General features: G+C 38.3%; 1 protein-coding gene across 2 annotated transcripts; it reads right to left on the bottom strand.

The window, feature by feature from the left end:
- Nucleotides 1-3,373: 3,373 nt before the first annotated feature.
- On the bottom strand, nucleotides 3,374-23,328 carry MFS17 (Major Facilitator Superfamily Transporter 17). Of its 2 annotated transcripts, XM_014244232.3 has the most exons (5): nucleotides 23,186-23,328; nucleotides 10,214-10,598; nucleotides 5,032-5,276; nucleotides 3,893-4,972; nucleotides 3,374-3,829 (listed from the first exon to the last, which is right to left on the bottom strand). In XM_014244232.3, exons 2-5 carry the CDS (start codon nucleotides 10,341-10,343, stop codon nucleotides 3,635-3,637), a joined length of 1,650 nt encoding a protein of 549 aa, XP_014099707.1. In that variant the 5' UTR covers nucleotides 10,344-10,598; nucleotides 23,186-23,328; the 3' UTR covers nucleotides 3,374-3,634. The 2 variants fall into 2 exon arrangements, with proteins under 2 accessions (XP_014099707.1, XP_036223154.1); XM_036367261.2 differs by lacking the exon at nucleotides 10,214-10,598 and having other exon boundaries at nucleotides 23,186-23,324.
- Nucleotides 23,329-25,144: the final 1,816 nt, after the last annotated feature.

Here is a 25,144-nt window from a genome sequence, read left to right as displayed (position 1 = left end):
TTTAAAATACTAAAAATACTGCTTCAAGAATACGAATTAAGAAACGAAGCGACGATAACAACGACAATAACAACGGAAATAGGGAATAGAGCCAAATGTCAGATTTTTAGACGGAAAATTATTTTAATTAATATAAATGCTTTCCCAGCATTGATGTTTATTTTTCATCAATCTCACTATTTAATATAAAAGATTTCCAATAATGAAGTAGATTTAGTTCAAAGGCCATTAATATACGAAATACAAGGGTTTAATACAAAATACATCATGTGTTTCACGGCTTCAAAAAATTGTTTTTATTATTTTATTTAATTCTATCTCTTCCATCTCTAGAATGTTGTCTTAAATTCTCAAGTTGATCCGAGTAATAGTTTTGGGGATATAGCAATAAAAATTTATGCGCTGGCGGTCAGCTATATGGTCACTTTAAACTTTAAACGCGTTTTTGTCGAAACTTTAAGTTGGTTGTCTAAATTTCTCGTGAACTAGCCAACCGATCTTAATGAAATTACACAGATCTTCGAGATATAATTTACAAGGTCTTAAACGAAGGATTTTTTTGTTCAATTGCAACTATTTAAACAAACAAAAATGTCGAAAAACTGTCACTGAAATTTTAATATTAAAAAAAAAATCGCCTGTGAAAAATACAATTTTCACTTGTTTTTTGTTTACCGTGTCCAATACCTAGCTTATGGTCTTAACTAAAGCACTTGTTATTTTTTGTTTGCTTTTGATAATCCTGTAAGAAGGTCTGCTGTCAACGCGAAGGTACTTTTTTTCCCAAGGACTGCCGGAAATGACGTCGTAATGACGATAAATACTGTCAAGGCCCTGTTAAATCCGAGGAAACATGACGATCGGGTTGAAATCCAATTCGATGGCCATGCCTCCTCGGACCCGAAGAAGTGCGCGAGCTACTTTAGCCGGCAGTTTATACTGCACCCTTCGATCGACAAGGCCAAACGATGTGTTACCCGACGGTTGCGCAAAATGCCAAAAGACTGCGCACCACTTACTTTCACCGATGGGGAGGTTCAGAGTGTCATCAAAAAGGCGAAATCGTCTAAATCCATCGGCCCTGACGGAATAAACATGCTGATGTTAAAACATCTAGGCCCAACGGGAGTAAACTACCTCACCAAGGTCCTCAACCTGTCGATATCCACTCTTCAAATACCCGATGTGTGGAAAGTCGGAAGAGTGGTCCCAGTGCTGAAACCTGGGAAACCCGCCAACAAAGGGGAGTCTTATCGCCCGATAACTCTCCTTTCCCCAGTAGTGAAGACACTTGAGGCCTTGTTACTCCCGTCATTCACCCACCACCTGAGCCTAGCAGACCATCAGCATGGTTTCGTAAAGTGCACAGTACCACCACAGCACAGCATAAACGCCCAGATAGTTCATGGCCTGAACCAGAAGCCACCCTGCGAGAGGACGATCCTCGTAGCGTTGGACTTGTCAAAAGCTTTTGACACAGTCAATCACGCAACGCTACTTGAGGACCTGGAACAATCAACGCTCCCTCCAGGGCTGAAGCGGTGGACCATGAACTACCTGAGCGGTCGACACTCATCCGTACTATTTCGAGGTCAAAACTCCAAACTCAGGAAAATTAAACAGGGGGTTCCGCAGGGCGGTGTCCTCTCCCCGCTACTGTTTAATTTCTACATTTCGAAAATCCCCCAGCCACCAGCGGGAATTTCAATGACCTCGTACGCAGATGACTGTACGATATTGACGTCGGGCAATGGAATCGATGGCATGTGTTCAAAAGTAAACGGCTACCTCTCCGACCTTTCTCGCTTCTTTTCTGCAAGGAACTTAACACTCTCCCCCACTAAATCCACAGCGACCATCTTCACCAATTGGACGAAGGAGTACAGACTGGACCTGAACATTTCAGCCGATGGCACAAAAATTCCGACAGTAAATAACCCTAAAATTTTAGGCGTCACTTTGGACAGTCTGTGCTTTTTCACTCCTCACACGACCGCGATAACTGCCAAAGTACAGAGCCGCAACAAAATCCTCAAGTCGCTTGCCGGCAGCTCATGGGGAAAGGACAAAGAAACGTTGTTGGCAACATACAAGGCAATCGGCCGGCCGGTCCTCAATTATGCAGCCGCAATATGGTCGCCTGGATGCAGTGACACGCAGAATAAGAAGCTTCAGACTTGTCAGAACACTGCACTCCGGACTATCACGGGGTGCCTCTTGATGTCCCCAATCGAACACCTACATAGCGAGGCCCGTATGCTTCCGGTTAAGGAACATAACGAGCTCCTCTCCAAGCAGTTTCTGCTGGGATGTTTTCGCAGAAACCACCCCTGCAGACGCCTGCTTGCAGCGGAGCAGCCTCCTAGGAACATCAAGAGGTCCTTCCTTGACTACGTCGACGACATCAGACAGCACGTCGACCAGACTTCGGACGCAACTAACTTCAGACAAGCACTGACCGCCATTCACAGTGGAGCCATTAACACCTTCACCGACTCCCTTTCAGTGAATGGCGTAATACGAGTCAAACCACCACCCATTGCAGACACTGAGCTCGAGTTGCCTCGCGAATCTAGAGTGACCCTCGCGCAACTTCGTTCTGGATACTGTAGCAGGTTAAACTCCTACCTATCCAGAATAGACCCTGACATACTAAACACATGTCTTGCATGCAATGAGTCTCCGCATGACACTAACCACCTCTTTGCATGCCCAACAAACCCCACTCATCTAACACCCCTTTCCCTATGGTCCGACCCCGGCGAAACAGCTCGTTTCCTGGGCCTTCCGTTAGATGACCTCGACGACAACGAATCTAGATTTTATCACCCAAACGGGGATTAGATAATCGTTGTAACAACAACAACAACGTCGTAATGACCGAGTTTTAAATATCTTCCTTTGAAAATTTCGCGAAATCTTTGTAAAATATGTGTCTTTGGAATTAAAAAATGCTTTAATAAATTATTTAATTTTTTATATGAAAAACCCCTCAATGATAGTCATGAGTGCTACTCCATTTCCACGACATTCAAACAATTAAATTCCAGCAGAATTTAACAAATGCATTGGGATCTCTCACATCAAGAATATGTTCAAGTCATCTTATGTGACTACATCAAATTACTATTATTATATGTTGTGACTTCATAATTCAAAGCTAACACATAATAAATATTACTATAAAGTATTACGAGTTCGGAAAGTGACCCATGCGAAAGCTTTACTAGATATTTACATATATATATATATATATATATATATAGATATATATTTCGAGTAGCACAGGTTTTTATGCATCAAATAAAACTGTTTCTGGTATTCCACATTACTTATTTGTTAAGAAAGAATTCTGTTTTGAAAGGTATGTAAATAGAGTTGGTTCAATTTTTATTTTATTTTTTTTCTAATAACTTGTAATTTTTGCTTATTTCCCAATCGATTACTTAGATAAACCAACCATTATTTAAATAATATTATGACCTTCACGTGATTAACAAATGCAAAACAACTTATACATACACATAGTATTGTTATATGCCTTTGTAAATTTTGCATTTGTTAAGAGTACACATTCAAAAGCGATGTATAAAAAATTGTAAGTTAGTTAAGTACATATATTTCATTACATAGTCTACAAATCATCTTTCCGTATATGCTCTTTCCGCTTATTAAGGATTTGGCTTTCTTCTGCAGAACCATCGTTGCGTGACTGTGGGTAGTTCCAGTTCTGAATTTCAGCAGTTCCATAGATTTGGTAAACGACATATGTTAATATTGCAATTACCGATGAAACACCAAATACTATACGCCACTGTTCTATAGAACTCTGAAAATAATTGCAACATATAGCGTATGTAAAACGAAAGATGACAAATAAGAGAAAATATACCTCGTTTGTGACAATTATACCCGATACCAGCGGAGAAAGAAATGATGCTGACATATGTATTGTTTGGCAAAAAGCAAGAACCGGACCAGCTAAATTCGGAGCAATATCAACAATGTTAGCCATTGCACCAGCATATGAGGCTGTTATGAATGTAACAGCCACAAACCAAACTATCAATAATAATACAATATTTTTGTCAATATATCCAACCCAGTATACTAGAATGCCGGGTACGACTTGTGACAATGCGGTAAAGAGTTTGCGAACATTTGTGAGACTCATCCAATTACTTAGCATCAATTTATCCGCAACATAGCAAAATAAAACAGACGAAATATAGGAGCATATAAAAGGCATGCCGGAGAGAAAACCGTTGGCTTTATAATTAAATTTAAGCATATTTTTCATAAAATTTGGACCACACACAATAAATATATAATGAATCCAAATTCTGCCAAATGTAGTTATGCCAATTGCATACGCAGGCAAAGAAGTAAAAATTGATTTCCATGGCACTTTCATGCCTATTGCTTCCTTTGCTTCGGAACTAACACTTACTTCAATGTATTCAATTTCTTGGGCAGAAATTCGTGGATGTTCCTTAGGCGTGTTAAATGCTAAGTAATACCATAATATACACCAAATCATACCCAAGGAACCAGTGGTAAAAAAGACATAACGCCAGCCGAAGTTATCAATGATAAATCCACATAAAGGGTATGTTAAGCCGATACCTATGCTAAAGCCTTGAAAGCTAGACATAAACCGGGACCGTTCGGCTAACGGTATCCAATAGCCAACTATTGCGTACATAGCTGGCCATGTTAAGCCAGAAGCGAATCCTTGCACAGATCGTAATACTATCACAGCGGAATAGTGTAGGTCAGCCCCGAAGGGAATGCATAAACTACATAATGCTGTAGCAAATTGAGACCACCCAAATACTTGTTTTGTACCAAAGTATTGTGTAGCAATCCCACCGACAACTTGTGACAATACATAGCACCAGTAAAACGAGCTCACAACTATTGATTTCACCGATGGAGACCAATCATATAAATCGTCATTGTCTTCGGAGTTCTAAAATTATAAAAACGTAAATATATTCGAAACAATAAAAATGTCACTTAAAATATTACCATTGTTGAGTTTATCACAGATATATTCGTATTGTCATTATTGAAAAAAAGTTGTTTGCTTGTTTCATTTTTATCAGCGAAGCTAAATAATTTGCTGCTCGAATTAGAAGTGCTTAAGAAACTCGACACGTCCGATGGACGCACCATTGCCACCAGAGCAAAGTTTATATCGTTGCGCATCATAAATGAAACCAAAAAGCCAGACCATGATAAAAAGTAAAGTACCAAACGAGCAGGTATTCGAGCTGAAAATAAAAACAAATAAAGAATTATGTTGACAAAACGCATGATGTGCCGTAATTAAAATAACTGAAATCAAGACCTTGCATTTAATGATGTAGATATAAAATAGAAATTGCGTACTTACATAAATATACAAGTAATTTTTTGCTAAATGTTCCCCGGAGTTTAATTTTAATAGCACGGGTGTTATGTTACAAGCAGCAAGACTTTAATGAAGTGCTAATGGAAGAACAGAAAGAACCGTCGGAGACCCGATATAATATATATATATACGAGAACTAGTCCTTCCATTTTGAGATATCAATATGGAATTTTGTACACGCACATTTCTCTTCAAGAAGCTGCTCATTCGTTGTTATTGTAGCGGTTATCTAATACCCGCTTGGGTGGTAAGGTTAAAATTGTTTGTCATCGAAGTCATCTAACGCCCAGGAAACTCTTCAAAGGGAGAGGGGTGTTAGATGAAAGGGATTCATTAGGCATATAAAGAGGTGGTCAGAGTCATGCGGGGACTCATTGCACGCAGGAAATATATTTGGTATGTTGGGGTCAATTCTGGATAAGTAGTTAACTTGCTACAGTATTCAAAACATAGTTGCTTAAGTGTTACTCTAGATTCTTGGGGTAATTCGGTTGCGTGTCTGAAGTTTGTTGCGTCCGCAGTCTGGTCGGTGTACTGTTCAATGACGTCGAATTATTCATGGAATGACTTCTTTATGATATTCAAGCAAATGACTGCAGGGACTGCAGAAGCCATTCAGCAATTTTACCGAGTAAAGTATTGTGATACATCAGAAGCTTTTTCGATTGCGTTTCACTATATCCAGGCGACCACATCGGTACAGGCTAGTTGATGACCGGCCGGCTGATTGCCTTGTATGTTGCCAACATCGTTTCATTGTACTTTTCCAAGGAGCTGCCAACTACCTACTTGAGGGTTTTGTTGCGGCTCTGTACTTTGGCAATAATCGCGGTCGTCTGTGCAGTGAGGGAGCACAAACTATCAAGTGTAACGCCTAAAGTCTTAGGGTTATTGACAGTCAAAGAGATCAAAAAGGTTACAATGGCATGGCGTGAATGAAATGGCTGATGAGCTTATTCTATCTGCAACGGCTACCAAGTTGCTGGAACCAAAAGCCTTCTTCGCTGAGGGAATATGTACTTTTGTTCAAATAGTACTAGATATATAAAGATATATGTAATCAGAACGAACACGTATGATGATGACGAAACGAGTAAATTGCATTAAAGAAAATTAGGACGTAACCGCGACCTGCAAAAAAAAAACAAAGATTCATATATAATAGCTGTCTTTGAATCGCCATTTCTCTGGTCGCTTCTGCTCTGTTGTCAAAAAAAATTACATCTTAAAGCAACAACAAAGTTATCGATTTGAAAAAGAGTATACGGTATACCAACATTAACCGCGATTGCGGTTTGTGGGCCCAAATTTGCCTAACTTGCCAACGAAATAAGCCACGCCACGTTTTATCACCAATCCAAAACTTTCCATGCCGCAGACGACGTTTCGAACATATTCACGTGGACATCATTGGCCCATACGTAACATTAAGAGGATATCGTAACTGTTTGACAATCATCGACCGTTTCACCAGGTTTCCAGAGGCATTTCCTATTGATAATATCGGGGCCGAATGTGTCGCTCGCACACTTTTCGACGGGTGGATATGCCGCTACGAAGTACCGTTACGAATCACGACCGACCAGGGTACACAGTTTGAGAGTCAACTTTTTAACGCTCTCGCTCGTCTCCTCGGCAGTAAACACATACACACCACCACTTTCCATCCGCAGTCGAATGGAATGGTGGAATGTCTTCACCATCATTTGAAGAATGCGATTCGTTGTCACGAAAACAACTCATGGGTCGACATGCTACCGATCGTCCTTCTTGGAATTCGCGCTGCCTGGAAGGAAGAAGGAAGATCTGGATCCTGCCGATCTCGTTTGTGGAGCCAGTTCGTCTACCAGGTGAATTCCTCGCTCCTTCGTCACGATCTGGTTTGCCACCATCCAATATGGCAGAACGCTTGAGAAACTACTTCGCAGACCTCGCACCTCAACCCACCGTCCGACATGGTCAGAGAAAAACATTAATTTTTAAAACCTAGTGACACGTTCACACGTTTTTGTTCGTCGCGACGCTCCACACCACGCATTCACTTCACCGTATGAAGGATCTCACCGAGTCATTTCAAGGCATTTAATCGTAAACGTCAGAGGCGAAAATACTACAGTTTCGATCGATCGACTAAAGCCTGTTTACCTCCTTCCTGACGATAAGCTCAACGATAGTGAGCAGAACGACGATGACAAAAACACAAACACAACGCTTATCACATTAACTTCACCGGAGTCATCCGAATCTGGGATGGGACGATTTTCGTCGTCATCGTACGGCCCATCAGAATCCGATTTCAGCTTACCTACACCGTTACCCAAGAGACGCGTCAGATTCCGCTGAACTACTGATCACCTTCTTAAATTATCAATGATTTCGATAACGTTCTCCGAGAAGGGGAATACTTGTGGGACGAGCCACAATATAATATAATATACGACAATATAACATGGCAACACCATGTTAGCAAGTCAGTTGATCCTGGCTTACCAGGAAAGCTGAAACGAATACGACACAAAACGGAACAGCGAATACATAGTCAACAGTTAGGCTCGAGGACGACTGCTGTTATTATAAAAGACTATACAACATGGCCCTTCTCGTGCTGGCAGCCACCGCGTGCGCATCGTTCCTGCGTAATACCACTTTTTTTTAAATTATACAGTGGTCATACCCCTTTTACTGGCATAGGTGCTATCTTCCGTGCTACCAAGTTTTGTTATGCATATTTTCGATCAGATTTACGATTGTGAATAGATCAAATAACAAATGAATATACAAATTTCTTTTTTTATTGTTTTTTTTAAAACTTGAGCCGGAAAATCAATTATAGTAATTTATAGACAACAAAAATAAAGGGTAACAGCAACGTTTTTTAACGCGAAAAAAATAATTTTCCCACTAAGAAAAAATCTTAACACTGTTGCGTATGCGTCGGAAGACATGTAAGCGCAGAGTTGCACCACAAGTTCTGCCCGTTTGTTTGAGCATCTGGAGAGCAACGCTTAGCGAATCGAAGACAGCTTTTAATATAAAGATTACCTAATACATCAAAACTACCTTCAAAGATCAAAAATACCTTCGTTTGATTCTTGCAAATTGAGGGAGCATAAAATATTCTGCGCCACCCGAACTTAATTGTTAACTATGGAGTTCGGTTGACACTCGAAAATACTTGTATGCCTTAAATTCTTACGATTTGCGAAAGTATATAATGTTCGAGTGTATACGAACTTCTTTACTTATTTTATGCAACTTGATTTGGTGCTGTACGCAAACCTTTGTAGGTGACCGAACTTAGTATTGATTAATAGCAACTGATACGGTCTAAACCATCCAGACAAAACGATGTAATTAAGGATAGAGGAACCGAGATCGTCTTATAGGTTGTGCATTATACTTATTTTAGGTCAAGTAAAAGGTTCGTTCGGTTTTTATCTAAGAGATGGCGTTATTGTCCATAGCACTAGTGTTACGTGTCGCATCATGTCATACTATACGGCGTTGAAAACGTGTTTATTCGCGCTTAAAGTTTGTCTTTGACAGTTTTTCGATTGATTGACTCAGTACGTTGTGAGCGCTCGTCAAAGATGGACACCAGCAAAGAGAAAATTCGCTATACTTTACAATTTTTCTTCGATCAAAGCGAAAAAGCAGCCAAAGCGGCTGAAAACATTAATTTAGTTTATGGGCCCGATACTGTAAGCGAACATGTAGCAAAAGTGGTTTGCTAGGTTCCGTTCCGGTAATTTCGATGTCAAAGATGCACCACGCGTCGGGAGGCCTGTCGTCGAAAATTGCGATCAAATCATGGAAGTAGTGGAAATAGACCGACAGGTGAGCACTTATTCAATTGATGAGGAACTAAAGATAAGCCACAAAACCGTTTGGAACCATTTTCATAACCTTGGATTCAAAATGAAGCTCGATGTTTGGGTGCCACACGAACTAACGCAAAAAAACATAATGGACCGAATTTCCATCTGCGAATCTCTGCTGAATCGCAACAAAATCGACCCGTTTCTGAAGCGGATTGTGACTGGCGATGAAAAATGGGTCACTTATGACAACATCGAGCGCAAACGGTCGTGGTCAAAGCTCGGGGAAGCGGCCCAGATGGTGGCCAAGACCGGATTGACGGCCAGGAAGGTTTTGCTGTGTGTTTGGTGGGATGGACAAGGAATCATCTACTGCGAGCTGCCCCCCTATGGCCAAACGCTCAATTCGGCCCTCTACTGCCAACAACTGGACCGCTTGAAGGCAGCACTCATCCAGAAGAGGCCATCTTTGATCAACAGACGCCGAATTGTGTTCCATCAGGACAACGCCAGGTCACACACGTCTTTGGTGACGCGCCAGAAGCTCCGGGAGCTCAGATGGGAGCTCCTAATGCACCCACCTTATAGTCCAGACCTGCCACGATGTGATTACCATCTTTTCCTGTCCATGGCAAACGCGCTTAATGGTGAGAAGTGGGCCTCAAGAGAGGGCTGTGAAAATTGGCTCTCCGAGTTTTTTGCCAATACGGACGGGAATAATGGAATTGGCATCTCGTTGGCAACAAGTTTACGAACAAAACGGCGAAATCGGACAAATGTACACAAAGTTATCATCTTTTCAAAAATCAATAAAAAACCGAACGAACTTTTTACCTGACATAGTATTTATCGCATCATGCTTTATAAGGGAACTTTAAAGGTATAAGTACAATAGTAACACAAATTTTATTTAATAAGCGTTATTTGGAGCAAATTGCTCTAATAGTTATTGGAATGTATTTAAATGAATTGAACTTACCATTAAGTCTATAGAAAAAACTAGTTTCTGTTTGAAGTTGGCTCTCTTCGGCAATAGATTCAATGATGGTTGAAGCTTGGGTGATTTCATAAATCCCTGATGTTCTTTTGTCTGAATGTGAAGTATACATAACTATCTTTTGGTTCTTGATATGAATATTACGAAGAAAATTTAGTCGAATATCCTTGGAATGTAACCAGCTTTATACATATATAGCCAATAGAAAATAGTTAAGTACAAAAATATACTCGACCAATTTTCATTGAGCGTTGATGAGCGCTGTAGAATTGTTAAAATGCTAATGAATATTTAATAATACTAAATTTTAATTGTCATGCTACATCGTAATCTTTATCAGGTACAATTCTTTGCCTTTGTACAGCGTCTGGAAAGTAAGAGCAAATAAAAGACAACTAAATAATATACACCCTTTGTTTCTATACATAGTATATATACATACATATGTATATAAATACTCAAATAACAAGTTTTTTACACACAATATGAAACAAAAATTGTTGTTTACATTGTTATCATAATAAATACGATGAAATGCATTTAGCACCATAGGTAGACTAGTTAATCAATAATTTGTTTAATAGCACAGTAACTTTATGTTTAATAGCATGGTGAACAAGAAAAATATGTTAACTTCGGCTGTCATGAGGCTATAATACTCTTCACTTATAAAAAAAAAGTTTCCATACAAGAACTTGATTGGTCAGTTTGTATGGCACCTACTTGCTATAATGGTCGCATCAGAATTTTTTCGGAGATGGCACCGATGCCAATAATTCATGTCAAAATTTAGTAAAAATATCTCGTCAAATAAAAAAGTTTTACATACAAGAAAGTGATTTTGATCGTTTTATATGTTTGGCAACTATATGCTTTAGTGGACCGGTATCGGCGGTTCTGACATATGAGCAAACTCAAGGGGAAAACGGTCATGTACAAAATTTCAGATCGATATCTCAAAAACTCAGTGACTAGTTCGCGCATTTACAGACAGACAGATGGACATGGCTTAATCGACTCAGCTCGTCACGCTGATCATTTATATAACATATATGTGAATTTTATAGAATCTTCGACTTTTCCTCCTGGGTGTTACACACTTCATTGCAAACTTAATAGGTACAAACTGTTGAGGATATAAAACTAATGAAACTTAATTGAAAAGTTATATAGTAGATTTACAGTTTAAAATTACAATAAGTTTAGTAAGTTACAGTGTGTTCAAAAAATAACTTTTTTCCTTTGTGGGATCAATTCGCAGCAAAATGTTTTTATTATTTTGCAGGTTAACACATCTTCAGTTACGATCAATTCAGGTCAGTTCAATTCGATCGGGTTTTTTCTGTCTTCTTAATGACTCATGTCGTGCCGTGAAGTAAAAGAAACTGCTCAGTTAAGAGAAGCAAAAAAATTTAAAAATTTAAAACGTGTAACTTATATCTCTAAATACAATCGGGACAGACTCCAGAGATCTAGCATCAAACGCAGGAGTATTGTAAACAAACCCCTACTTTCAAATACACACATTGAAAAAAGATTGCATTGGGCGCTGGAAAGCATGAACCGTGATAAGAGCAATGTAATATTCACATATAAGCCAACTTTTGTATTGTTCAATCCTTGGGACGTTTCTGGCAATGCTAAATAAACAATACATTTATTTATTAAAAGGAGTGTTAAGCAGCCCCATAAAGTGCATTTTATGGATTCTTCTCTTCTCATGGATGCAGAATTTGATGTCACAGAAAAGCCGAATGCCGTTAGGTTTATAAAATTGTAAGAAAAAGGTCAGCTAATATGCTTTACGTCAAAAATAACTCTGATTTGATACTGCAAGAAGACAATGATCCGAAACATAGGAGCAGACTCTGTTCTCAATCGAAACAAGGAAACCATATTGATACTTTAGATTGGACAGCATAGTCATCAGACGCCAATCCAATAGAGAATGTTTGGGCTTTAATGAAAGGCAAAATATCAAGAAAACATTAAACGTCAACAAAAGATTTCCTTCGGCTACTCCAACATACCTGGAAGTCGCTTCCTGTGGAATATGCGGAAAATTTAGTTGCAAGTTGCCTTCAAAGATACCAGGCTATAATAGGCGACGCGAGAGATTTGAGGAAGTACTGAATATAAGTAAGCTATAACTAAACAATGTATTTTCTATAATTACAACACTTTTCCCAATAAACGCTACCTACACTATGGACAACGAAAACGTTATTTTTCGAACGCACTGTATGCCAACCAAACTTTCTTTCTGGAATATTATTGGCATTTCTTGATACAGTTTGAAAATAAGTTAAATCGAATAATAACCGCCCACATTGCTTACAAATATTTTGTTCAAAACTACGAAGAGTGCGACAACTGTTTAGCAAAAACGTTGAAAAATGAGGTAGGACCATAAAAACTCCGTAGACTTATTCTTCATAGACCCAATATATTGAATATCGTATATTTTGGTTTTACTTTGATATTGGCATTATCTCATCTGTTATATAATGATAAAGTTATTCAAATAACGACATAAAAGATGTACCCTGTAATAGTGCATATATTATTTTTTTACATTTACATAAGCGTCTATTTTTTGATGTTTTATGTTCCAACCAGTAGAACCATTTTTAAGTACAAGTAAATTCGCGCTATAGCAAATTAAACGAGTCGTTTTACATTCACATTTTCACAATATTCGCCTTTTAATCCACATATTTTTTTAACTTTAAAATAAGAGGAAAAAGCATATATTTATCTCTAACACTCGTAACCTTGAATAAATTTAATTGACTTTTTGAATGTAGATAATTATGGCGCGAAGATCAGAGAAACATTTATGAAAAGCGGTTACCATCTGTTCGGATACATTGATTCAAAAAGTCTATAGTAAGAAGACTCTACAATGTCGGTAGCAAAGTTTTTTTTGTAAAAGAGATGCTTAAATAATTTAATTCAACCCAATTGATAATATAAGCGTAATATTACAAAATTATAAATACCATTACTTACCACTTTATTTGCTTTAAGACTTACGGTTAAAAATACTATTTGATTTTCCCACTGGTAAAACCTTTGTTCAATAAATTCTGAATATGTAATAAAACAATTACAAAAAGTAATGTAAAAAAAAGCTCGACTGATGAATTTAAGACAGCGCTTAGGATTTTTTTAAAACTTAATTGCTTTAGAGCGTCTACCTCAATATTTCAAAACAAGAAAGATAACATTTCACTGGGCCATATATGATATTATTGATCTAACGAAATATTTCTTTCAACAACTATATACATGCATACATATATGTATATAAAAATAGTTCATACCTGTATATAGGATTATTTATTTACATGTTTCATAATTATGTGAGAAATACCATTTAAAAAGCAGTATAATTCGAATACTATTGCTTAGCAAAAAAGCTAAAATTCTTACATAACATTGAATCCCACCGACGTAATGTATTTGACCAGCTGTACCAATACGTACGAGGGCGGTCCGATAAGTACTTAGTCTTACGGTACAATGGCGTTACTAGTCGATGAAGCCGTTGTGCGCAGCGAGGACGAAGCCAATCGAAAGAACAACTTACAGGGCCAATAGTCGCTCTTGCAACAATAGACATAAGAAATGCATTCAATAGCGCAAAATGAATAAATATGACAGATGTACTAGAAAACCGATTCAAAACGCCCCCCTACTTGATGAAAATGATACGAAGCTATCTTAATGACAGGGAACTGCTATATGATACAAGTAACGGCCCTAAAAGAAAAGAAATCACCTCCGGAGCAGCGCAGGGATCCATACTTGGACCAGACCTATGGAACGTCAGCTACGACGGAATTTTAAACGTCGAAATGCCAGACGACTGCTACCTCGTTGCGTACGCAGACGACATCGCTGCCGTCATAACAGCTCGTAATACTTACATAACTCATACTGCAAACACAGACATGGTTGGACTCACACGGCCTTAGCCTAACTGCAGAAAAAATCATGCTGATCCTGCTCACTAGGAATCACATCCCGTTGGAGGTAAACATGAAAGTTCATTCAGAAACCATATAAACGACGAAAACTGTAAAATAGCTAGGTATAAGAATGGACAACAAACTGACGTACTGGGCTAAAATTCAGCACGCTTCTAAAAAGTCAACCAATATAACCATGTCGCTTTTAAGACTTATGGCAAACATCGAAGGTCCGCTTGCAAGCAGAAGAAAACTGCTCATGAACACAACACAGTCAGTGCTATTATATGGTAGTGAACTGTGGGCCGATACATTAAACGTGAAACATAGACGGAAAGTAGTTGCTAAGGTGCAGAGAACAGCAGCCCAGAGAGTCGCCTCGGCTTACCGCATTGTATCCGAATCCGCAGTGCTAGTGATAAGCTGCGTAATCCCAATAGATCTACTCGCAAAGGATAGAAGACAACTCTGGTTATGGAAGAAAGATGGAACAGAAATACCCATGCAAACAAGACAACAAGCAAGGAAGCCAACACTCGAATTTTGGCAAGATCGGTGGACAAGGGAGCGCAAAGGAAAATGTACCGCCAAATTAATCAAAGATATAGAGATATGGCATAGTAGAAAACACGGCGAGGTGAACTACTACCTAACACAGATGCTCTCCGGCCACGGGTATTTTCGAAAATACCTGTACAACATGGGAAAATCCGAGAGCTCTGCATGTATTTACGGAGACGAACCACTCGATGATGCAAACCATACCTTATTTGAGTGCCATCGATGGAATGAAGCTCGGAGAACTCTAGAGAACAAAGTTGGAGAACTAAACACGGAAAACCTAATAGCAACAAATTGCCTCATACGTGGAACATGTACTACGCATCAAGAAAAGGGACATGGACGCGAACCCTCTGACCAATTCCACTCAATAGAAAATAGTCAGCCTGATGCTGGCTAGAAGCAGTAGGCATCCCTGGACGCAGGGAGAGTAGAAACTGACCCGCTATGGGTCCATCTTGGAAACCTTGCTCTGAAGTAATGCGAAAGCGGTCCCGGGGCAAGGAAAAAATCCATGGTAGAAAAGGGGAGTGTTCTATTGGGTACACCACTCACGTAGGATGACGATCCCTTTATGGTACGAAGACTTTTGAAACCCTCCTTACAGCCTAAAAACAAAAAAAAAAATGGCGTTAGTATTGCAAGAGAAATTTATTATTGTGTAAGAAAAGACTTGCCTGCATCTGCGCGTCGGGCGCAATGCATACGTGTCCGACTGCAGTACTGGAAGTCATGCTAGAACTGACACCGCTACATATTGTAATCAAACAGAGAGCCAAACAGACTCTACTCCGAATGACAACAGAGGGAGTTGGCAAAGGGAAGGTAATCTCATCCCAGCAGATGAAGGCGCTAAGTGAGGAAATGCCACTGGCCCTTCTCCCAAGGGACAGCATTACCAAAATAGTAAGCTTAACTAAGAAAATCAAAGTTACCTTTGGCAGCAAAGCGGAATGGAATGATTCATCACTGGGCCTGCTGCTAAGGGAAAGCACTTTCCGTGCATCTTCCAAGCCGAGGTCTATGCTAGAAGTCGGTGTGTAGAGATAAACCTCCAACGCAACTATCGCAATAGAAGTATTGCTATACTCAGCGATAGTCAGGCGGCACTAAAAGCGATCTCTGCCTATGAGGTCAGATCACTTCTAGTGCAGGAGTGTATAGAACGGCTGAACAGTCTATCAGAACTCAACCGAGTTCACCTTATTTGGGTGCTCGGCGACTGGGGTATAGCCGGGAACGAACTGACTGACGAGTTGGCCCGCTCTGCAGCCTCTACAAAAATGGTAGGACCGGAACTATTCATAGCGGTTCGTCCACATACCATTAAAGAGCTGCTCCGTAGGGAGGAAAGAGCAGGGAGGGAGAGACAGACAGACGCAGAATCAAGGCCCTGGGATACATGTTTCCAAACAGGGATTGTATCGCTTCACTAGTACCCAGCAGAATATTGGAGTTTATCAACATGCTGGGGCTTGATGAGTCGATATGACTTAGGGGAGGGCACAATAGATCTTAGGTCGCGGTGCATACCTCAAAATTAATCTTTTCTATTCTAAGAAATTAACAATAGTCACCGGCTACTATAGTCGGTGATCCGATTTTGATTTTGAAAAGGAAATCAAACGTAAAATCAAAGGGGGCTTGGATACGGAGAAGAACGTGACAAAATCCACGCTCCCACATTGGCAGACGTCGATTTAGGTGCGCAAGATAGCTGAAACTGTTGTCATCTCGACAGGTCAGCTCGTCACGCTGATCATTTATATAACATATACTTATGTTCGTTTTATACAGTCTTCGACTTTTCCTGCTGGGTGTTACACACTTCATTGCAAACTTAATAGGTACAAACTGTTCAGGTTATAAAAATAATGAAACTTAATTGAACAGTAATATAGTAGATTTACAGTTTAAAATTACATTAAGTTTAGTCAGTTACAGTGTGTTCAAAAAATAACCTTTGTGGGATCAATTCGCGGGTAGCTGATTTTATGTTTTTTTTTGCAAATTAACACATCTTCAATTCCGATTGATTCAGGTCTGTATAATTCGGTCGGTTTTTTTTCCTCCTTCATAATAAGTCATGTCGTGCCGTGAAGTAAGAAGTGCTCAATAAGAGAAACGAAACAGCTTTTATAACGAAGCATCCTAAAGGTCCCAAATGGAGTATTAAAAATGAACATTCATTTGTGAAGAGGTGGCCTGACCATTATGGAAAAACTGGAAACGAAGAACAATGCCAGGAAGAGGGAGGAATCTTGTACCATCTAGAAGTGAGGGCATAGCTATTGTTCTCCATTGTGACAAGAAACCACTGCTCAGTTTACGGGAAGCTAAGCATTTTCTTTAAAAAAGGGTTATATCTCTAAATACAATCGGGAGAGACTCCAGAGATCTAGCATCAAACGCAGCAGTATTGTTATCAAACCCCTTCTTCTAAATACGCACATAGAAAAAAGATTGCATTGGGCACTGAAAAACATCAACCGTGTTTAGAGTAATGTAATATTCACATATGAGCCAACTTTTGTATTGTTCAACCCTTGGGACGCTTTTGGCAATGATAAATAAACAATACATTTATTTATTAAAAGGAGTGTTAAGCAGCCCCAAAAGGTGTATTTTATGGATTCTTCTCTGCTCATGGATGTAGAATTTGATGCGTTTCACAGAAAAGTCGAACGCCCTTAGAGTTATAAAATTGTATGAAAAGGGTTTACTGAAATCAGCTGATATGCTTTACGTCAAAAATAACTCTGATTGGATACTGCAAGAAGACAATGATTCGAAACATTGAAGCAGACTCTGTTCTTAATCGAAACAAGGAAACCATATTGTTACTTTAGATTGGCCAGCACAGTCACCAGACGCCAATCCAATAGAGAATGTTTGGGCTTTAATGAAAGGCAAAATATCAAGAAAACATTAAACGTCAACAAAAGATTTCATTCGGCTACTCCAACATACCTGGAAGTCGCTTCCTGTGGAATATGCGGAAAATTTAGTTGCAAGTTGCCTTCAAAGATACCAGGCTATAATAGGCGGTGCGAGAGATTTGAGGAAGTACTGAATAAACGTAAGCTATAACAAAACAATGTATTTTCTATAATAACAACACTTTTCCCAATAAACGCTACCTACACTATGGACAACGAAAACGTTATTTTTCGAACGCACTGTATGCCAACCAAACTTTCTTTCTGGAATATTATTGGCATTTCTTGATATAGTTTGAAAATAAGTTAAATCGAATAATAACCGCCCACATTGCTTACAAATATTTTATTCAAAACTACAAAAAGTGCGACAACTGTTTAGCAAAAACGTTGAAAAATGAGGTAGGACCATAAAAACTCTGTAGACTTATTCTTCATAGACCCAATATATTGAATATCGTATATTTTGGTTTTACTTAGATATTGGCATTATCTCATCTGTTATATAATGATAAAGTTATTCAAATAACGACGTAAAGATGTGCCCTGTAATAGTGCATATATTCTCTTTTTACATTTACTCTCGTCTATATTTTGATGTTTTATGTTCCAACCAGTAGAACCATTTTTAAGTAAAAGTAAATTCGCGCTATAGCAAATTAAACGAGTCGTTTTACATTCACATTTTCGCAATATTCGCCTTTTAATCCACATATTTTTTAACTTTAAAATAAGAGGAAAAGGCATATATATATCTCTAACACTCGTAACCTTGAATAAATATAATTGACTTTTTGAATGTAGATAATTATGGCGCGAAGATCAGAGAAACATTTATGAAAAGCGATTACCATCTGTTCGGATACTTTGATACAAAAAGTCTATAGTAAGAAGACTCTACAATGTCGGTAGCAAAGTTTTTTTTGTAAAAGAGATGCTTAAATATTTTAATTCAACCAAATTGATAATATAAGCGTAATATTACAAAATTATAAATACCATTACTTACCACTTTATTTGCTTTAAGACTTACGGTAAAAAATACTATTTGATTTTCCAACTGGTAAAACCTTTGTTCAATAAATTCTGAATATGTAATAAAACAAATACAAATATTTCGTAAAAGTAATGTAAAAGAGAGCTCGACTGATGAATAGAAGACAGCGCTTAGGATTTTTTTAAAACTTAATTACTTTAGAGCTTCTACCTGAATATTTCAAAACAAGAAAGATAACATTTCACTGGGCCATATATGATATTATTGATCTAACGAAATATTTCTTTAAACAACTATATACATGCATACATATATGCATATAAAAAAAGTTCATACATGTATATAGAATTATTTATTTACATGTTTCATAATTATGTGGGAATTACCATTTAAAAAGCAGTATTATTCGAATAATATTGTTCAACAAAACCGCTAAAATTATTAGATAATATTGAATCACACCGAAGTATTGTATTTGCCCAGCTGTACCAATACGTAGAAGGGCCTTCCGACAACACAGTGCAATATCGTCTAATCGATGTTGACATCGGCCGCAGGGACACTACCCTTGATTGTCAGAGTATAGCTGGCCGGTCAGGCGATGCGAGTTTGAGATATTTAATATATACATCCAGTTATATGTTATCCAGGATATCACCCGAACATAGGTGCGCTACTTTGTGGTGAAAACCGTTTGGTTTTAGGCGACAGGCATTCCTGCCTGTCAAACGATCGTAGGGGGATGGAGCTGGCGGAACAGATTGACGATTCAACATTCTGCACAATGAGCCAGAGTTATGGGCGCCTGTAATAGCTCGCCAGATTTTACCATCGCTAGCGGTGGTCTGATAAAAAGCATAACCTGGCGACCTAAGCTAACTCTCGCACCAGACCATCTGTGTATAATTATCTCGATCGAGAAACCTCCCGACTTTATTTCTGTGGACAACCGTACCTTCCTTAACTCTAACAAAGCTAACTGGGTCGGCTTCATAGAATTCTGGGAGAGCACCTTCACCGCACTACGGACGTCATCGTTGGCGAGCGTCGATGCTACTACTCACTTCAAACCGGCTAGAAGAATCGCGGAATTCGCCCTAATTTCCAGCCGAAACAGCTGTATTAGCGAACGAACGCGACCCCTTACGCCATGCCGATCCCTGTGATCCCCGAATAAGAGATCTCAATTCGGACATTCAGCAAATGGTAAACCTGATGGTGAAATCTTGTAGCCTTTCTACCGGTGTGAGTAAGCTTTCGAATATTGTCAAGGCCTTGCCAATTCCGAACGATCGGATTGAAATCCAATTCGATGGCCATGCCTCCTCGGGCCCGAAGGAGTGCGCAAGCTATTTTAGCCGGCAATTTACATTGGCCCTGGTGAAATTAATATGCTGATGCTTAAGCATCTAGGTACGACGGCAGTAAGCTTCCTAACTAAGGTCATCTACCTGTCGCTGACTACTGTTCAAATATCCGATATGTGGAGTGTCGCAAGAGTGGTCCCACTACTGAAACTTGGGAAACCCGCCAACAAAGGGGAGTCTTATCGTCCGATAACTCTCCTCTCCCCAGTAGTGAAGACACTTGAGAGTTTGTTGCTCACAACATTCACCCACCACCTGAGTCTAGCAGACCATCAGCGTAGCTTTCATTAAGTGCACAGCACCCTACAGCACTTAGTGTCATAAACGCCCAGATAGTTCATGGCCTAAACCAGAAGCCACCTTGCGATCCTCGTAGCGTTAGACTTGTCAAAAGCTTTTGACACAATCAATCACACAACGCTACTTGAGGACCTAGAAAAATCAACGCTGCCTCTACGGCTGAAGCGGTGGACTATGAACTACCTGAGCGGTTGGCATTCATCCGTACTGTTTCAAGGTCAAAACTCCAAACTTGGAAGAACTACACAAGGGGTGCCACAGGGCGGTGTCCTCTCCCCGCTACTGTTTAATTTCTATATTTCGAAACTCCCCAAGCTACTAGAAGGAATTTCCATGACCCCGTACGCTAATGACTTCCCGATATTGACGTCGGGCAATGGAATCGATGGCATGTGCTCGAAAGTAAACGGCTACTCTCCGACCTTTCTCGCTTCTTTTCTGCAAGGAACCCAACACTCTCCTCACTAAATCCACAGCGACAATCTTTACAAACTGGACGAAGCAGTACAGACTGGATCTAAACATTTCTGTCGATGGCATTAAAATTCCGATAGTCAGCAACAAGCACTGACCGCCACTCACAGTGGAGCTATCAACACCTTCATCGACTCCCTCTCAGTGAATGGCGTACTAGAAGTCAACCCACTACCCATCTCAGACATAGAGCTCGAGTTCACTGGGGGAATCTAGCGTGACCCTTGCGCAACTTCGTTCTGGATACTGTAGCAGGTTAAACTATTACTTATTCAGAATCGTCCCCGACATACCCAATATATGTCCTGCATGCAATGAGTCTCCGCATAACACTAACCACATCTTTGCATGCCCAACGAACCCCACTCATCTAACACCCGTTTCACTATGGTCCGACCCCATCGAAACTGCTCGTTTCCTGTGCCTCCCGATAGATGATCTCGACGACAACCAAACTATAACTTACTACCTAAGAGGGGACTAGATAACTGTTACAACATCAACAACAGGACGGTCCGATAAGTACTTAGTCGCACGGCACAATGGCGATACTATCGCAAGAGAAATTTATTATTATGTAAGAAATTAACTATAGTCGACGGCTACTATAGTCGGTGATCCGATTTTTATTTTGAAAGGGAAATCGAACGTTAAACCAAAGAGGGCTGGGATTCGGAGGTGAACGTAACAAAATCCATGCTCTCATATTGGCAGACTGAAAGAGCTGAAACTATTCGCATCTCAAAGGGTCATGTTCGTACTTGTATGAAATAAGACCACTTCGTCACCGTTAACGAAACGTGAATTCATTGGTAAATACCAGAGAGTAAGGAGCAGTCAAACAGTGGGCTTCAACAAGCTGAATCTGACTATCCTATCAGCCGGAAACATGATGGCCGCAGTTATTGGGCCGTTTCGATGCTGATTCTGAGAAAAACTGGACCGTTTGGCGGAAAAAGTGCTCTTCCATGACTACACTCAGGACCCCAAGGCTCGCACATATGCTGCCGCCAGGGTCAAGTTGAATGAACAAGTTGCTATCCCAGGCTGTAATTTGCGTCGAATAAGGTGGTTATCAACGCCTCGCCGAATTTGCAGACCTACATAAAACTGAAAATATATTTTTCAGAGGGGTTCAAGAATTTGAAGCATTGCAGGTTTTGTTGACAACAAATATTGGTATTATAAATGTAATATTTTGTGGTGTAATTGGACAGTGCTATTTGCCTAACTACCTGTGCCATATATTTTTGGCACCAATTTACATTGTCTACACAGAAATATATATGTTTTTAATTAAATATCTCACATTTTAACTAATATATGTATATGGTATATAACTAATCAAAAGGACACTTATTATCATATTCGGTATATGTAAGCTAGGGAAAGACTGTTCCCAATTATTTCAGAACCAAATTTTGCTCAACTTCGAAATCTTGTTTATTATAAACATTCTATGGAAAACATGCACAGTTCTCCGATTTCCTCCATTAAGATACTGTCAAACTTACGTAATAAGAATTATTAAGAAACGATTTTTCATTAAATCGATGAAGTATATTTGGAGATCTTAAGATATTCCTAAAAACATAAATTGTGTATCAGCTCTGAAAGAATATGAAACTTGTATATTTCTTACCGAAGTATGCACAAATGTATAGGTTTGCATCAAAAAAAAATGGGAAAATGTTTAAAGCTTTTTGAAAACCACAATTTTCGCCATATTTTTAAAAACAAATAGTTATTTAGAACGTATTAAAATATAATATATAAAACTCGTTCCGTCTTTAAATTTTACAAATATCGTACTTATATATTGTATAATATATTCTTTGAGAACATTATGACAATGCAACGCTTTGCGTCCCTGTTGGTAATACATAATTTACATTAAAATTTAAATAAAAGGCATATGTACACATACTGGTTATACACTTCGACAGTTTAATTCACGTGTTAAAAAAATTATGTAAATGAGTATAAGTGAAATTTAACGTTAACATTGGGTTGAACGTAGTATCAAATTCATAAAACATAATTATTGCAAGTGTAGTTCCTCCTTTTTATAATCGATTTCGTTCGAAACAGGGTGTCGATTGTACTCATAATTATTTAGTTTCATAACATCATAAATCATTCATCGTTAAGATTTTGAGAATCCATAGTGAACGAATTTAATATGGAAAATCAATATATATAAGTTTATGCGTTATATAGTGATTTCAATTGTATTGCGTAGTTTGGTAAAGCATCGGTACGCAAAGTTTATTAAAAATTGCCTGCATAAATCTCATAAAATTCAACAAAAAAAAATACGGTTATTATACAAGTAATTTTACCGTAGTACGAAATCCGTAAGCGTAAAATATAATTGAGAATAAACCACTCTGCACTCTAAAACAATACTGTCAATTATAATATTATTTCTGATTATTAATTTAAGCACAAATTGATCCACTCACTCAGTGAGTGACGACTGCAGAGAGTTAACTGATTTTGTTATCATTCTATTGATCACATGATGCTAAAGTGAAATGGGATCTTGGCTAAATTAAAACTTTAATTATACACAGTGCTGCGGTAACTATCTATATTTTATCCACATAAATTATATTTAATTTCTACGTTCTTTGAATGTAAGTGATACATCGCTTAGTATGTACATACATATGTATATATTATATATTAGTAGTAACGTTCCCAATGGCAATCAATCTCATTTATTTAGACAGAATTAATTCCCTACCACAGAAAAATTTTATGATAATTAAAAATATATTAATAACATTGAGTTTGCACATATCTGATTTCCTTATTTTTGTGGTAATTTGGCCACACCTGTGTTACTATTAAATGAGATAAAACTGCACGCAACAAATGTATACTTGAATAAATAAACTAATAAATAATTTCTCAGTTTATGATGTAATTTTTTCTATTAGTACAATAATATTTTTCCTTAGCACTTTTGAATATTGGAAATGGAAAGCTATTCATTGTGCACATCAAGATTTTCGCAAATAATCGGCTGTGCACTAGTAAAGTCGGCTGTTAAAAAGTAATTGTCTATTGAGAGAATTTTCGTCAGAAATGTGGCCGAAGGTTTACAATTAGTAGATATTATAATCAATATCTCTATAAAAACAAACATTATTAGTTTTTATTTTCAGAAATTATTTCAAACTTCTAGATGCAAATAAATCGTTTATTGGTAAACATAGACCAGTTATTTTTAAAGAGGGTATACTAAATTTGCACGAAGTTTGTAACACCCAGAAGGAAATGTCGAAAATTTCCAGAAAATAGTGTAGTGGTTTTGTCACAAGCAATTATTTTGTCTCATTAAATACATATATGACGTACATCATTGCTCACTCACGTTAAAACATTAACTGTGATGTAGCAAGTCTTGGTTTAAAATATAATACAGTAAATATGTTTCCGACAATTAATGGCAATGAATTCACCAGAATATACGTATATGACTACCCCATTTTAATTGCTAATGATTTATAATAAAACCTAAGTACATGCCATTTTACAATTTCCAATTCAATACGAGGGCAGGTTGTCACGAGTTGTGTTAAACAATTTTAATTTGAACACTTATACATACATGTTGGCATATTTATAAGGTTTGATCATTAAGTGTGTTTCTTAACTGCTAATTATCACTAGCTAGCAAAGGTTCTGCTGAAATAGCGTTTCTTAACACAAAAAACTAGCAGAAGAGAGCACAAGTAGAGAGCGATAAAAGCTGAGAGGGCTGCTAGTTTCTGTTAGTGAAATTTCTACTAGCAAAAAAATAGCTACTGCCATATAAAGAAACAGCTGTTAAAACATATGAGTAAACAAGCGAGATTTGACGAAGAAGCTTTGAATATTTTAATAGTTTCGAATTGTGGAAATAAAAATTCTATTGATTAATTTTCATGTGTTGATATAATGTGGTTATCAAAAACGACATTTTGACCATCTGTCCTAGTCTTTCTAGACCTAGCAAAAGCGTTCGATACTGTAAATCACGAAATACTATTAGATAAAGTCTGGAGGCTTGGGATTAGAGGAATACCTCACCAATTACTTAAAAACTACCTTTACGAAAGGGAACAATGTGTAAAAATCAAAAATTTTATTAGTACAAAAACTAATGTAAAAGTTGGTGTGCCCCAAGGCACAATATTGGGTCCTCTGCTGTTTGTCATGAATATAAATGACATCTTCAATACTCTACCGGAAATGGCTCTCGTAGCCTATGCTGATGATACTGCAGTGCTTTGCTCTGGTAAAAATTGGAA

This window comes from Bactrocera oleae, chromosome X (genome assembly GCF_042242935.1).
Source record: "Bactrocera oleae isolate idBacOlea1 chromosome X, idBacOlea1, whole genome shotgun sequence".
In the NCBI taxonomy this organism is placed as follows: Eukaryota; Metazoa; Arthropoda; class Insecta; order Diptera; family Tephritidae; genus Bactrocera; species Bactrocera oleae.
Note: the sequence above shows the minus strand (reverse complement) of the source record. Positions and strands in the feature narration are given on the sequence as shown.

What these genes read in the sequence shown, in the direction of transcription:
- MFS17 (XM_014244232.3), bottom strand. Translation starts at nt 10,343, where the DNA reads ATGTATACTTCACATTCAGACAAAAGAACATCAGGGATTTATGAAATC. An exon ending in TTTTTTCTATAGACTTAATG is followed by an intron (nt 5,277 to 10,213) that starts GTAAGTTCAATT and finishes TTTTATTTTCAG; the next exon opens with CTCGAATACCTGCTCGTTTG. An exon ending in GTATAATTGTCACAAACGAG is followed by an intron (nt 3,830 to 3,892) that starts GTATATTTTCTC and finishes AATTATTTTCAG; the next exon opens with AGTTCTATAGAACAGTGGCG.